The sequence below is a fragment of the Canis aureus genome, chromosome X (assembly GCF_053574225.1).
Source record: "Canis aureus isolate CA01 chromosome X, VMU_Caureus_v.1.0, whole genome shotgun sequence".
Lineage (NCBI taxonomy): Eukaryota > Metazoa > Chordata > Mammalia > Carnivora > Canidae > Canis > Canis aureus.
This window is the reverse complement of record NC_135649.1, coordinates 98,020,194-98,036,044: the sequence shown is the minus strand read 5'-3', so window position 1 is coordinate 98,036,044 and position 15,851 is coordinate 98,020,194. Positions and strand designations below refer to the sequence as shown.

The window sequence follows — 15,851 nt, the reverse complement described above, 5'->3', positions numbered from 1 at the left end:
ACTGTCACTTCCCAGGAACGAAGTTTAGCTCGGGGGCTAAACCATGGTTTAGGCATTTAAAGTACATTTAAATCCCAGCCATGCTATGTGAGCAAATTACCTATTTTCTCTGAGCCTCATCTGCACAATGGAGATAATAACACACTTCACAGGGCTTTTGAGAAGATTAATGAGAAATATATGCTTATGGTATGAAGTTCATACATTTATATGAGCTGCCCCACATAAATTTTTGTAAAACGAGGAACTACATAAATAAATCTATAAGTACACAAATCAATACAATTCAGACCCACTTCCCATTGCTCAAATCAATTTGCAATATCCTTCTTGTTCAATGGTATCACCCTTCTCTGCGCCATCAAAGCTGAAAATCTAGAAGGTGCTTTATAACTCTTTTCTTTATGACCCATCCAATCTGTCACTGCTCTCAGGCAATTCTACCTTGAGAAAATTTCCCCCACTGCCATCTTAAGACCCTCATCATCTCAATTGCCACAAAGGAAAACAAAATAACTGATTGCTCCCCTCTCTGAACATCCTTAATCCGTCCCATCAAAATCTTACTCTTCAAAGCAGAACGCAGACTTCATCATCTCTCACTCCAGAAGATTCAGCAATGTCTTCCCATTGCCAATCAAATGAAATTTCTATTTCTCATTCTGTAATTTAAAGCACTTAAATTGCCTTTAATTCAATAGCTTTAAATCAGGTTTTTCTCCAAAAACTGAAGTAGATTCTCATAGAACAATGTCCCCACTGAACCTCAAACAAGCCAGTCTTTCTCCCAACTGTACCTTTGTTTATGCTGCTACAGTATCTGGAAATATCCTAGCCTGCATTTTAATTTACCTAAGTCTTATAAAAATTCCTTCCTTAGAACAATGGTTCTGCTCTACTCTCCAAATAGCCTTCCCCAGTGATTCTAATCAATACTGCTGTCTACCTATATAAGATACCATACATCTGACCTTGATATTATGTAAGTTAGTATAGTCTTATAGCATTTATTAATGTCAATTTTATTTCGTGAATGTCAATGTTATTCCCTAAAGAAGATAGTAAGTTAACTTGTGAAGCTGACATGTGCTTTTTCAGAATCCCTGCACAAATAGATACTCGGCAATGTAAGCCGTGTGTGTGTGTGTGTGTGTGTGTGTGTGTGTGTGAGAGAGAGAGAGAGAGAGAGAAGGCAAGGTTGAATCTAAACCTTCAGTCATTCCAACTTGAGACATTTAAATTTGCCTTGAAAAACAAAATGGGTATATGTTAGCATTAATAAACTATTACAGGATGCCTGGTGGTTCAGTGATTGAGCATCTCCCTTTGGCTCAGGTCATGATCCTGGGGTCCTGGGATCGAGTCCTGCATTGGGCTCCCCACAGGAAGCTGCTTCTCTCTCTGCCTGTGTTTCTGCCTCTCTGTGTCTCTCATGAATAAATAAAATCAATCCTTAAAAAAAAACCCAAACCAAAAAAACCTATTACATAAGCAATAAGAGATGATAACATCGTTGTCGTTTGAGTTCCAAAGACAGAAAGGACTTCAGTGGTTCCTCATCAGCTACAGGTAGAGCTAGGGCAATGCCCTTCGCTCTTATAGGTCAGGACTTCTTTTTTTATTTTTAACCTTTTTTTTTTTTTTTTAATAATCTCTATACCCAACATGGGGCTCAAACTCACAACCCTGAGATCAAGAGTCACATGCTCTTCTGACTGAGCCAGCCAGGCATCCCTCACAGGCAAGGACTTCTATCCCATCATAAGATCCATTGCACGCCCCAGTTCACACCATCTTGGGAGACGGACAGTAATCAGGCCTTATGTTTCTTTGTACCCTAATACTCAAAGCAGGACCTGGGACATTCTAAGTGTTCTATATTAATGGAGAAAAGAATTCCTCACAGAAGACTGCAAAAGTAAACTGTCCATACCAGTCGTATGTACAAGCTTCCCTTACTCAAGAGGCAGGAAGCAGCCTCCCTCCTCCACCCATAACTGATTAGCCCTTTATTAAGAGAACCACTGTAGTTCAGAGCTCTGCATATATTTAAAAATGTGAAGAAACTGGAGTTGGCACAGAGAATAAGAAAATCTAACATAATGGGTGGATAATAGGTCCACTGAGGACAGATGAAGAAATAAGGCTTGTTTAGCTTGAAGAAGAGAAAGCTGAGGCATAATTCAAAACCTGTACTGATGTAATCAGGAGTCTCTCATCACCAAGAGTCTCTCAACGCAATAAAAAAAGTCTGCATTACAACAGAAAAGTTTGGAAGAGTTTTGTTTGCTTAAATTGCTTTTGCTTTTACATTATTCACAAGAGGAAAACTGCTCAGTAAACATTTAACAGAAAATGTTCATGATCACTAGTAATCAAAGATATGTGAATAATAACAATAAGATGATTTTATGTTCTCTATTACAATAAGCGAAGTAAAAATAAGGCTCCCTATTGGCAAAGACACGGTCAGATGGGCGCTTTCATGTATTAAGAGTGTAAATGAGCACAACCTTTGAGAGAGCTTCAGGCCAAACCTTAAAAACTCTAGTACCCTCTGACTCCATGATTACACTTCGGTGAATCAAATATGCAAAGGCTTTATACACAGAGATGTTCCTCACAGACTGACTGAAAAGTAGTGAAAAAAAATTGGAAACGACTGTGGAAAAAATTATTAGCTCCACACTCTTTAATTGCAGCTTGGTCAGAAAATGCATCTGGAGCAAGAGGCTACAAGCCTTAATTGACAGTGCAAGAAAGAACCCTGGGCAGAACGTGGTAATTGTAGCCACAAATGTTTTTAGAAGATAAAGCGTTCTGCTCTTCATTCTTTTTCCAGAGTGGTAAGTTAAAGGCAAGTGAATTTTTACATATCAGTTATTATAAAGATTAAAACTTCCAGAAATTCCTCATAAGGTGGAGTTCCTGTCTAAACTTATTTGCTAAGAAGGCAAAGATTTTCCTGTAATACTGGAAGTTTCCAAGGACAGTTGCCTTGTCACCTTGAGACCATAAATATTTGGTACGAGAAATGTTATCCGTTGAAGTATTTGCAGCAGCCAAGTGTTTGTCCATTTAAATTTATCAACCAGATTTATCAGTGGATAAACTTTCTTTATCAGCCTTCTGATGACTGACTGCCTATTTTGGACTACACTGACTTTATGCTTTAACATCTCTGAGATGTAAGTAGCTTGTTGGACAGAAGGCATCACAACATGTGACAAGGCTTTCTTCTCAGAAGCCTGTTTATGGTTAAGTCTCCAGCATCTTCAAGATGTATTTCCATAAATTCAACACGAATGTGTTTCCTTTGTGTTTACTTTGTCACAAAGTAATTGCTGAAAAATGGGAATTAATTTTTAAGAAAGTGGCAACTTGGGGAAAAAGTAACATCCCTGAAGAACTGCGAAGAAGAAAACCTATGATATTTGGTAAACGAAGTACGATACACCATGTAAACACAATTCTTATCTTAGGCAACTGTATAAAAATACACAGAAAGGACTAGAAGCAATCCTCTAAAATGTAAATGGCGGTTATTTCTAGGTGCTGAGATTTCAGGTGTTCTTATTTTCTTTTTACACATAAACTTCATCCTCCAAAACTTTGGGCATGTACATACATGTCTTAATGTTCCAAAAATGAGACCATAAAAAAACATGTACACCTTCAATAGCCTGGTTTTCCTCAATATTCTTATCCTGTCATTCTAAACTTTAGGATTCACAATGCTTGGCATTCTCTTAAATGTTTACTCAGCCGAGGAACCCATGTATAAATGAGGCTAGTAGCACATCAAATTGTATTTTCCCCCCTCTTCCTTTCCTTGCTATTTAAATTCTAGATCCACATTGACCCTTTCTTCCAAGGGTCTTTTTTTTTTCTTAAAGATTTTATTCATTTATTCATGAGAGACACAGAGAGAGGCAGAGACACAGGCAGAGGGAGAAGCAGGCTCCATACAGGGAGCCCGACGTGGGACTCGATCCCGGTACCCCAGGATCACACCCTGAGCTGAAGGCAGATGCTCAACCACTGAGCCACCCAGGTGCCCTCTTCCAAGGCTCTTACTGCCATGGTTATCAGTTATCCCCTTTTGTCCTAGAAGGACAAAATGAATGCCAGGAGAGCAGTTCACCTGGTTTTGCTAAGATATCAAATTGTCAGAAAAATCAGTAGCTTCATTGATATTCTGTAATTTTATTACCATGAGGCTTTATCATCTACCTTCTGGAAAAAACAACAACAATGAAACCCTCTTTCTCTCCAGAGAGTTCCGTCTTGCCAGTTTCATAATGTGCCTTAGGAAAACATCATTTATATCTTTCTGTCTCCTTGAGTGGTATTTGTCTTCTTCCCCACCAAAATTACTCTCCCTTGTTCTACGGTGTTTCCTTCAACGAACGTTTATTTATTCAGAGGCTATCATGCGCCAGGCACCAGTGACAAAGATGAGGAAGACAGGTCCTGCTTTAAAGAAATGCGTTTGTGTGCCTTGAGACACTTCGGCACAAACAACTATAAACAATCCAGGTACTACAATCAAATGCATGGAAGCATAGTCCTAGCGTTTGGCCTTCTGCGCCACTACTTCTTTTTCTCGCCACCTCCTCTTTCATGGTTTTCAGCTCAGTTTCCTTGGAACCTAGTGTGACCTTCTCGTGCCCAAAGTCACTTCAGCATCCCAAAGCCCTACAAAAGCAGTTAAGGCTTTGTGTTTTTTCTCAGCCCTGCAGAGCAGTATGGACAAAATATTGTCCCCACCCACAAGGTCTCCTGTACTCGAGTCATTTGCCTATTGCTTCTCAAATCCATTCTCTGACCTTTCCCAGTGCACTTCCAGAGAAATCTGGCCAACTGTGAGGTACTGGCGGAAGACCAGATGGCCGGAGAAGAGGAGAGGCCAGGTGATTTCTCCCTTCCCTTCCCTTCAGCAAAAGCTCTGGCAGTGGCTGTGTCTCCTTCCTGGCTCCGCTCCCTCTGGTCAAGCCCTCCCTCAGTGGTCCCCACTGGCCACTGGTTCAAGTTCCAGCTCCACACAGCCTTGGCTTCTGGGGCTCGGGTGATACCACCTCCAGCCACTGCCCTCCAGCCCTGGTACAGCAGAGGCTCCTTGCTGTCTTCTTCGCTTTTCCATAACTGGGTAACCAATTCACTGCATTAAATACCGTCTGTTTGAAATGAGAGTGGCTAGACCCTGGTGGATGTGTCACCTGAATAAAAAATCTGAGCATCAAAATCCTCAACATGTCATACAAAACTTATGGTGTCATCCCTCCTTACCTCTGTAGCCACTCTCTTGCCCCCTCCTCCCCATAATGGTGCCAACACCATTTGTGAGGCATTTACTACACGTCAGCCATCTTTCCTAGTGCGTCACGTTATTTTACAGGCTTCTCCTCACTTATGAATTATTGGGCATGTTTCTCTACCAGTGTGGTTTTATGACATGTATTTGATTCTTTAGTTTAAACTTTTAAGGTCTTCAAGACATAGGTAGAAAGAGAGCTATAAAGTCACACACATATATATGTATTAAGAGCCATTTGCATTTATGATTAAAAGTTATGGTGTATATTGTTTTCTATTGCAAAAGGTGTATTATTTTAGAACTGGAAGGAAGATAAAGAAAACAGTAGAAAATGTGTTATTCTAATTTGCACTTCAAACTGAAGTAAGTTTGTACTTGGGATACACTGTGACCAGGTGAACATTTGTGCCTTGTGTTAAGACGTAAAGAACTTTAGAAGAATTAAGTGGCTCCTTGAGTGTCAGGCTTGAAAACCTAGACCTCGGGGTCCCTCGCTATCCTAACCCAGGAACCCAAGAGATTCTATTGTTTGGGGGTTTCATTTTAAAGATTTTCTTTAAAGTAATCTCTACTCCCAATGTGGGGCTCAAACTTACAATCCCCAGATCAAGAGTCACACATTCCACTGACTGAGCCAGCCAGGTGCCCTGTGATTTTGCTTTTTCAATTATTTATTATTATTATTAGTAGTAGTAGTAGTAGTAATCACTACATCCAATCTAGGGTTCAAACTCACAACCTCAAGTTCAAGAGTCACGTGCTCCATCAACTGAGCCAGTTACGCACCCCAGGAATTCAAGAGATTTTGGATACAGAGGACGTGGTATAGGAAAATAACACCGAGAATAATAAATAGTGAATCATCATAATTATCATCATCATTAACAGCAATTATAATTCCTTGAGAAGTTACTATGTTAGACATTTTGTCATTTTACATACATTATCTCGAATCCTCAAAACACTCTCCAAGGAAAGTATCATCCTAGCTACTTTATAAATCAGGAAGTTGGGTTTCAAAATCGTGAGTGCCTTTGTCTTTAGCCACAGAGAACTGGTGGCAGAGGCCGAATTCAAACCCACGTCTCACCAGTCTCAAAGTCAATGAACTCTGCTGCTATATCCTTACCTCCCAACCTAAACTCAGATAATGACAAGAGTACAGTCACAGTATAATCAATCAGTTCCCCACGGAATTTGTCACATAACGTCAAGGGCGCACAATACCACGTTTTCTATTCTGGACAGAAACAAACTTGTATTTGAAAACTATCACATTCTGTACATTGCAGTGAATTCTGTGGGTGGGGGAGGCATTAAACTAGGCAGCAAGGGCCCTGCTACTTAACACACAAACCTCTTCTGGAACAGGGCGATTTTATTACTTCAGCCTCCAAAATAATTGCTAACAAGGTCTATGAAATGGGAAAGAAGATATATCCCTCCTTTGCCTCAATGGGACTCAACTGGCGAACTATAAAATCCCATAAGTACAATTTTTTTTAGGTCTTCTTGTTTGGTGTCAATTAATTAGAACCCCTCAACACACACCCAAGGTCCCTTGATTTGACATTTATTCTTTCAAAAATTAACGACTCTGGAACAGTGCTACTCAAATTATGGTTCTTCACAAATATGGAAGTTGGGTACGTTAGGTAACTTTTGCAGCAACCTGTCATTGCCGTGACATCCAACTGCGTGATCAATGGGTTCATCCAGAACAGGGCACAAATCAGGTTGGGTGTCGCTGAACCTGTGCAGCTGAGTGACATGTAGTGTGAATGCATACCGGTCAGCGTCAGCAGCATCACCTGCAAGTCTGTAATGTCCTATATACGGTTTAAAAAACAAAACGATTGCCCTTCATCTGTTTGAGAAGCACTGCTCTAAAACGGACAGCCTCTTCACAGAATGAGAAAGCCAAATACCGCCTTTCCATCAAAATAGATACTTGATAAAGAATATGTACATAAATAAATATATGTGTGCCACACATGCCCATGCTTGCACATACACACACTCACATATAACGTATGTCCCAGTTACGTAAGCTTCAATTTATGAGGGGGCACGAGGCCTTCCCTGGAGTTATGCAAGGGATCAGGACGGTAGAGTGGCAAATTCTGAAACATTCTCACAGAATATCACCAATTCATAAATAAGCTAATGATTCATCCACTATGTCATGAGATAGTCTTTCAGAATATTTTTAGGTCATTTTATTACTACCGTAGAGGGTACAGACTTTAAAAACTCACTATCTATTTTATGTGAGTGTTCTGACTGTTCCGAATCTCTTTCCAGCAAAATTGCAGCTCCCGAGAGACGTACAGAGGTAATCAGACTTGTGTGCTTAAAAAAGAAATATTGGAAGTGTCTGAATAAGAGCAGACACGTTTTTAGATGCCTTTACTCCGTGTGCAAAAATCTTCTTCTGCAGACCCAGCTACATAAAATTGTACACATCCAGCACTTTTTTCAGAGCTGCAGGTGTAACCTTAATGCTCCTCTTATTTGGATCAACTAAACTACAATTTGGCAGCTCTTTTAAATTGTAAACCAGTCTGAGAGAGAATCTTTTTGAGTTTCCTCTCTGAAATAAGCTTCAGAAGATGCAGATCGGAAGTATCTATTTATTTATGTTCCTCAATTAGAAGCTTTAAATCAAGTTGTTTGAACGAGAAAAAATATTATAAAAGAATATTCCATTAAAGTGCCATAAATTTTGATTTGAAAATTACATTTCCATTTTACAAATGGGGAAAATCAATTGATTGTAACTGACATTAAAAGAACAGATTATTTCTCTTTTTTTTCTTTTTATAAGCAGCTAGTAAAGGAAGAACATTTATAACAGCCTTAATGTCTTCTATTTTGCAAATCTGAGTAAATCTCCACTGCTAACTTTGTCAGCTAGGGAATAAAGAACGTCATTTGAGATTCCATAGCTTAATTATGCTGATAAAGCAGTTTTATAAATCATGCTGGGAGTAATGGATATTCCTTTGAGAATAGCAAACTAGGAGCCATAAAATGTGTGCTCTGGACCTGGTTCCTTATCTTCTACCCATATGTCAGTACAAATAAGTCAAAGCAGGTCTTGTGCCTCAGCCTGCTCAGGTCCAAAACGAAAGAAGGAAACAGCTACCCCATCCACTGATACAGTAGCATTATTTTCCAAATCAAAAATGGGAACTATACTCAAGGGGAAGGCAAGACAGATGATGTGACACAAATTAATATGAAATTCAGGTCATGTGCCAGCTATAGACCTAATTTACAGCCATGTAAGGATTAAATACAGTTATTTCTGAAAACTTTACACAGTGTAAAGTGCTATGCAAATGAAAGCACAATTATTATGAGTATGATTATCCTATGATTCCCATCTTCCAGGCTGGTAGTGACCAAGAGGAATTGGAGAGATGCACATTGCATTCCCAAGACCAAACCATACTCTGGCCAGGAGTTGAATTAAAACCAGACATTCAGAGATGGAAGATTCGTTGCCCAACCTGCTGAATCAGAAATCTGAGACCAAGAAAAAGCAAAAGATTAGCCCAAGGTCACACCTAAGCTGGAATCTCAATTTAGATATTCTTTCCCGTTCAAGGCATTATGGTAGGAGAAAAACAAAATACAGAAGGTTTTAATACTTAAGGATTTGGAGACAAGAGACAAGGAAAAGAATATGCTAAATATTGAGCAGCCTAGTTGAGAACGGTTTACATAATATGCTGAGAAAAGCATGAGGACAAGCTCCCGAGGCAAAAGGAATTCATAGTCGTTCAGAATCCCGCAGCTCCTAACTGTAGAGCATCCTCTGGAGGGAGCACTTAATGGAATGTTCGACAGAGAGGGAGAGCTTGTAGACCTCAAAGGTATTATTCCCTCCTCATGGACGACTGAGGAAAGAGATTCAGGATTTCTATGGAGTGTTCCTAACTATCTGGCCAGCTGTGCTCATTTATTAATAATGCTATTCATGTAACTTGACGAAGCTCTTAGCCTCATGACTTAACTGGGAATTGATTGGTGCTCTTAACTTGTACTGCTGAAGAATCCCACCGGCCTCAGACCCACCAGACCCTAAAACAAAGCCCTCATTTTATCTTATTTTTTAAATATTTTATTTATTCATAAGAGACACAGAGAGAGGCAGAGACATAGGCAGAGGGAGAAGCAGGCTCCCCGCAAGGAGCCCGATGCGGGACTCGATCCCAGATCCCGGGATCAGGACCTGAGCCAAAGGCAGACGCTCAACTGCTGAGCCACCCAGGCATCCCCAAAGCCCTCATTTTAACATTCTAAAGCTCTTCTCAGGCAACAGATGCCAGGCTAAGGGCCACGTGTTGATGGACTGTCTTCAAATCACAAGAGTTTTTAAGACCACTTTCCCTATGATTGCCTAAAACGCTCAAAATCCATTTCTAAAAACTGACAGCTTTCGTATCATTTGGGTGAACATCATGCTGGAGAATGGGTTGCAAAAAATTTTTTAAAGATTTTATTTATTTAATTATGGGGGGGGGGCGGGCGGCACAGGCAGAGGAAGAAGCAGGCTCCCTGCAGTGAGCCTGACGTGAGTCACGCCCTGGGCTGAAGGCGGCGCTAAACCGCTGAGCCACTGGGGCTGCCCCTGGGTTGCAAAATTTGAGCGACAAGATCCTTCTAAAGCATGCTAGAACCGCAGGGAAGGATGACAACTGACCCTCCTAGAGAAAACCCTGGAGGTTAAAGGGGCTGCAATGCAGAAAAAGGAAACTGCAATAAGTGACATCAGATCATATGGGGCATATGGATTTTTAGCAAATGGTTTGGAATACTCAGCTAACCCCTAAAGCTTCACGATTCTCTTTTCATATTATCTTATTTTTACCCACGAGTCCCCGTTGCAAACTGCTCTTCCTGTCCTGTACCACCACGATCACTAATGTAAACACCTCACAGTGCAGCTCGGAAGGGAACCACGGAGAGGACTACCTGATTCTCTTGTATTTATAATTTATAGATCCCAGTAAGACAGACTAAGCAATACCTTCTTCGAGGATCTCTGAGCAGTACATATTATGGGGGTGAGGGCTTTTTAAAAGAAATATTTACTTAAAAATTTTAGTGATGAACTTAAGCACCGAGACATAAATCATGAGGAAAATGACAGGCTTTTTATCATTTAATGGCACTTCACATAAATCAGTCTTATATTAATATTTCAAAATAAATCCTGGAGCACATCACTATCTAACAGCTACTGATTTTGTAAACGGCTTTTGGAGACTTACAGACTTGTAGCTTTTGAATTGCCAAGATAACATAATGGGACAACAGTCTTTTCGTTATATTTGTAAAGATGCTAAAGGAAACCTGAAATTCACCTCACATATCAGCTAGATTATTGCTTCTAAGAAATGATGAAGAACACGCCTTTTGAACAACAAATGGATGGCCCAGCGGGTCTTGTAGGAAATATCTCAAGATCCTCTGTTCTCGGTAACCGCTTGCCTCACTCTGCCTGTAAGACACCGATGGGTGGCAGGATCTTTTCCCTGTTGTTTGTTTTCTAGAATATGCAGTTTTAAAAATAGGAATGATTCAACTTTTAGAAATGCGTTTGTCTGCAGAGTCAGCCAAAGGTGCTTCTTGAAAAATTATGATCACAGCAAGTTCAGGAAACAACCTGCTTCACCTCAGCCCAAAGTAAGAGAAAAATAAAGAAAATTCTTAGACATGTTGGTCCCATGGCCTCATTACAAAGATAGGAATACTAATAAGGCCCATGTAAAAATATGTATGGGAAACTTAGGTTTTTTTTTTTATTTACCCCTCACCCCACCACACTGGGGGCAGAGAAAAATGCTGAAAGAAAACTGTTTTTAGGTTGTTCTTATTGATTTCCTCCTTGTGAAAACAAGACCACACTTTTGCCAAACTGTTTATGTTGCATAAAGAATTTTCTGGAGACCTTCCAATCCTCAAATTCCTAATGATTGTCAGGTTGTCACATTGTGAACATTTACATCATTTCTTATTATGCCTTCTCTTGTATTAGTGTGGAAGTCTGACAACTTTTCCCCTTTAAACTTAGAATTTTGAGGGGCAGGTACATAGTCTATAAAGTAAGGTGAAAACACAAAATATTTTTAACATTTGATGAGAGTTCACTCCAGAAAGCTGTGTTTGGTCTGTTAAGAATGATTTAAAATGAAATCTCTAATTTTTTTTAAACCAAAAAGTTAGGCATGTCTTCTCTACCACTAAGAATTTTTAGGTCTGCTCTTTTGTGGAAGGACATATTTAGAAACTAAAACACATGAGGCAATCTCTTGGTGTTAAAAGTTACCTGACAAAGTCTGTGGGAATCAGGGTACTTAAACATAAATTCTATACAGACATATGTGATGTTGGGACGGGGGGAGGTTTGTGAGTGGCTATTGTCGCTTTCCTGTCGTGGGTTCTCACTGGTGAATTGTTACAACCGTAGGGACACTAAGGAAGGCGGTAATGATGAAGAAACGTTTTATGCTAAACATCTAATTGTAAGTAATGTAAACTCATTGTAGAAAATCACAAGAAAAAGGATGAAAAAGAAAATTACCTACCATTCTGTTAACTAGAGAATGCAAATATTAACATTTGAAGTAACATCACAGCCTTCCATCAGTCAGGGCACAAATACTACTGTTATGGTCCATCCAAAACGTTGTTGGCTTTATACCAGCATTCTGTCCAGACGGCAGGCAGAGCGTGAGGGAAAACACTTGAATGCTTTGGGGAGAAGGGACATTAACAAACATGTGTTGAACGGGCTAGTGGGGAATTTGGGCCAGTTCGAGAATGGAAGTCTTCTCAGAAGTGGGCAAATTTAGGAATGTGTAATATTTCCCGCATTGTGAACCACTGTAGCTTCAATGGGGAGAACGTCTGAAATTGGGGCTAGAGAGGGGATAAGCAACATCTTGGTATTTTCAACATGTCACAGACAAGAGGTTCGAGTTCTATTAGGTAAGGGATCTACTTTAGACCTATATTGTCTAAAACATTTAACACACCCAATCACACACCAGTTTTGCTTTCATGATACCCTTCATGAACTGAGTACAGAGGAATGCTTCCAACCATTTACTCTAGAACTCAAAGTAGCAACTCGGACCTTGCTTTGTTGAATAGCAACTATAAGCCAGTATATAAAAATTACAAAGAAATAAAAGGCTTCTTTTCAGTATGAAATGCCCATATTTCAACTTCAAAACACTATACTGGGTGAGTGAGGCAGAAATAATAGTTAATCATGTAAGTCATCTCAGGGGTATAGACGTATAACAAAGAAAATCAACCATTCATCCAACCATTGCCGGTGCCCGGCAAAACTGAAAGGAACACTGCCTACCATCTAGGAACCTACTACACCGTCTACAGAAATGCAATGGTTTGTTCCAGAAATACTATTCAAATAACTATCTACAGGTGAAACTGTCAATTTGTACATATTTGTAGCAGGTGCATTGTAACGTACATGGGCATGCTTTACTGAGTGAATAACATCAATGAGATGAGTGAAAATGGTAATAGAGGACCCTGACCAAATCCCAGTGTAGCCCCAGAGAGCTGTGTAGCCCTGATAAATGGTTTCTCTGCACCTAATCTCACTGCCCTGTGAAATATGCATGCTGATACCATCCACGGTGCACAACAGTTGTGGATGTGATCCACGTGCAGTGCACACAGTGCGCTCTCAATAAATGGAAGATGTTATTGGATGCGTCACCATTTGGTAAAAGTTAGCCTAAGTAACATCTGATTGCAACAAAAACACTGGCAATTTTCATTTCAGAAAGACGTAAAACAAATGTCAACACTGGTTCATTTCCAAGATGGTTGTTATCGGCATAGCTAAGAACAGAATTTCAAAGGAGGTTGGAGCTGACCGTTTAAGACGGCTGCATTTTAGGATATGTAAATTATCTCAGTAAAGTTGATTTCCTCAAAGTTTGTAATAAATGGGCTTTAAATTCCCCTGCAACTGTAGAATTCTATTATCTCCCAAAGTCAGATGATTTGCCCAAGGTCCAAAATCACGCCAGATTACTGGCTTTTAGTTTACCACCACATTTGAATTATTGAGAAAACTTCAGAAATAAGATGATAAAAGGTATATTTAATTCCTACTGAAGGTACAAACATCTATTCATTGATAGTTCATAATTAGCTTTTTATCAACCACGTTTGTGGTTTCTCATTACAGAGCAATTAAAAGTAAGCCAGTAGAGAATACAATGTAATGAAATGGAAATATGGCCATGGTACATTGCCTTTAGGTGAAAAAAAGCTGATTATAAAACAGCACTATCTAGCTTTTGTGAAAATGCATATACAGAAAGAAATTCTTGAAGATACCCACTGGATTATTAAACATTAGTTAACTCTAAGAGGTGAGTTATAGAGGATTTGTCTTTTCTTCTTTCTTGTTCATTAGCTTGTCTATATTTTTAAACTTTAAAAAATATGAGCAATCATTAATTCTATAATAAAAAATGTTAAGTAAAAGTAAATTCAAATATTACAATGACCCATCACTGTGATTAAAGGCAAAACATCACATGTGGACTGAGTCTGTGTAAACCTGGGGTTATAATCAGGAGTCTCCCAGAAGAGTTCAAATGAGCTCTTGATCGACAGATTTCTCATTTCTCTTAAAAAAGGGAAGTCCTAAGATTACAGGGCTAGGATGGCCTGCTTGCCCAGCAAAGCTGCTGCCTATTTCAGATGAAGCCTCTATTCTCTTATTTGCCAAAATTAAGCATTTAAGTTTTCCACCTGTGATCTAAACAGTGCAGCACTGTAAGCCAGAAGCCTTCTGGGAGAGCTGAAAATGTAGCACTTAAACATTAGCTGATTCCAATTTTCTTGAAATTTTTAAAAAGTGTGTTGTGTACATATGTGCATGCATATACAACCCCCACACTCCCCACACACATACTGCTAAGACTAAAATGACATGGTATTCATTGAAACGTATTGGAAATCTCTGGCCAGTAGAATTTTAAGTGACATCTTTTGTTTCTCATGCTTTTTATTTGTATTTTTCAGATTTTTTAGAAGGAACTAATTTCATGTATAGTTAGAAAAAGTCTGGGGAAACAATTTTTTTACTAATATCGCCTACCCCACGTCTCTGTAACTGCAATTCATTACAATAAGAACCTATGGCAGCAAGGCAGCAATAGCTACACACACATATGGATACACACGCGTGCACAAGCACACACACGTGAAAATTTGTCTGAGCACCCTGATTCCCATGGGCATTGTCACGTAACTTTAAATCCAAAGAGTTCTCCTTGTGCCTTTTAGTCTGGAAATATGTGCATTCACAAAGAAGCAGACTTAAAAAAAACTGTTTTAGTGGTACAGAAGATGTACTTTTTAATTACAAAACAAACAAACAACTAGTTACTACATAAGATAATTCATTTCAGATTACTCTCCAAAGATGTAAAACGGTATGGAGTGGACTTTCACGAAGCATTAGGACGATGGGTGTTTTTTTTTTCTTTGGAGGCTGTGCGTCTGTTCAAAAAAATCCCAACTTATGATGGGGGAGGAAAATCCTCAGGCTCTCACACAAACACAAAACAAGACATAGTAGAGAAATCATTTAAATGCTCATGCTGATGACCTGACAGGCTTGGGAATTATAAGCACTGGAAAGACTGCAGAAAATTCCTACCATAATATTCGTGGTTTGGCAAAAAGCTCTGTCTTGAGTTTCAAGGGGAAGAAATCAATAAGAACAACTTGAAACAGTTTTCTTTCTTGGTGGGAAAAACAATTGCCATAAATTGCAAGTATTTTTTTTTTCCATCCTTTTACACAGCAAAGAAAACTACAGAGACCCTTTGGCCCTCTCAGGTATATTGAATTTTCAGGAATCGATGACATTCGAAAACTTATTTTTAAAGAAGCTCTGTGAAAAAGAAAGCTGTCAGTTTTGGGTAGAAAGGTATTATTTTCACCTTTTCAACCATCCAGTATGAGATGGAGACAACCAACAACGTGACACTACAAACTATCCTGCGAGTCCCCGGTCATTTCACCTGGCACAAACATAGCCACGTCCTTACCTAAAGACTGGTAGAGCTCTGTCATTTTGGGATGGTCCCAGCAAGTTGTTTGGGTCTCGTGGCTAAAACAGAAAACACAGAGAGAGACTTTAGAATTTATAATGGGTAGTAAAGAAAAGGAGGAAGGAAAAGCATGGTTTGCTTCTGATTCACTCGGCATAGTTATGTCAAAGGGCTTCCATCACGCCGTCAAGAACGTCTCTTATAAGCAGAGAGGCTGCTACCTTCACCCTCAAAGGGAAAAAGGCAACACGAGCATGCTTTGGGAACCAGAATTTGTTTCTTCTTGGTGCCACAGGGCAACTGTGCTTCTGTTATTACCAAATGACTTGGTTATGTAATCAATGATCAAAACCCAGGATGTCTTCACCTGTCCAATGGAGACCTGTCGGAAGGGACACGGACAAGTGGTA

General features: G+C 39.5%; 1 protein-coding gene across 20 annotated transcripts in view; it reads right to left on the bottom strand.

Moving 5' to 3' along the window:
* DMD (dystrophin) overlaps nucleotides 1–15,851 on the bottom strand; it is a 2,162,139-nt gene that overhangs the window by 123,627 nt on the left and 2,022,661 nt on the right. For all 20 annotated transcript variants that reach the window (XM_077887780.1, XM_077887782.1, XM_077887777.1 and 17 more), the window contains one exon: nucleotides 15,439–15,500. In XM_077887780.1, coding sequence (XP_077743906.1) covers nucleotides 15,439–15,500 — 62 coding nt within the window. The remainder of the gene's footprint in view (nucleotides 1–15,438; nucleotides 15,501–15,851) is intronic.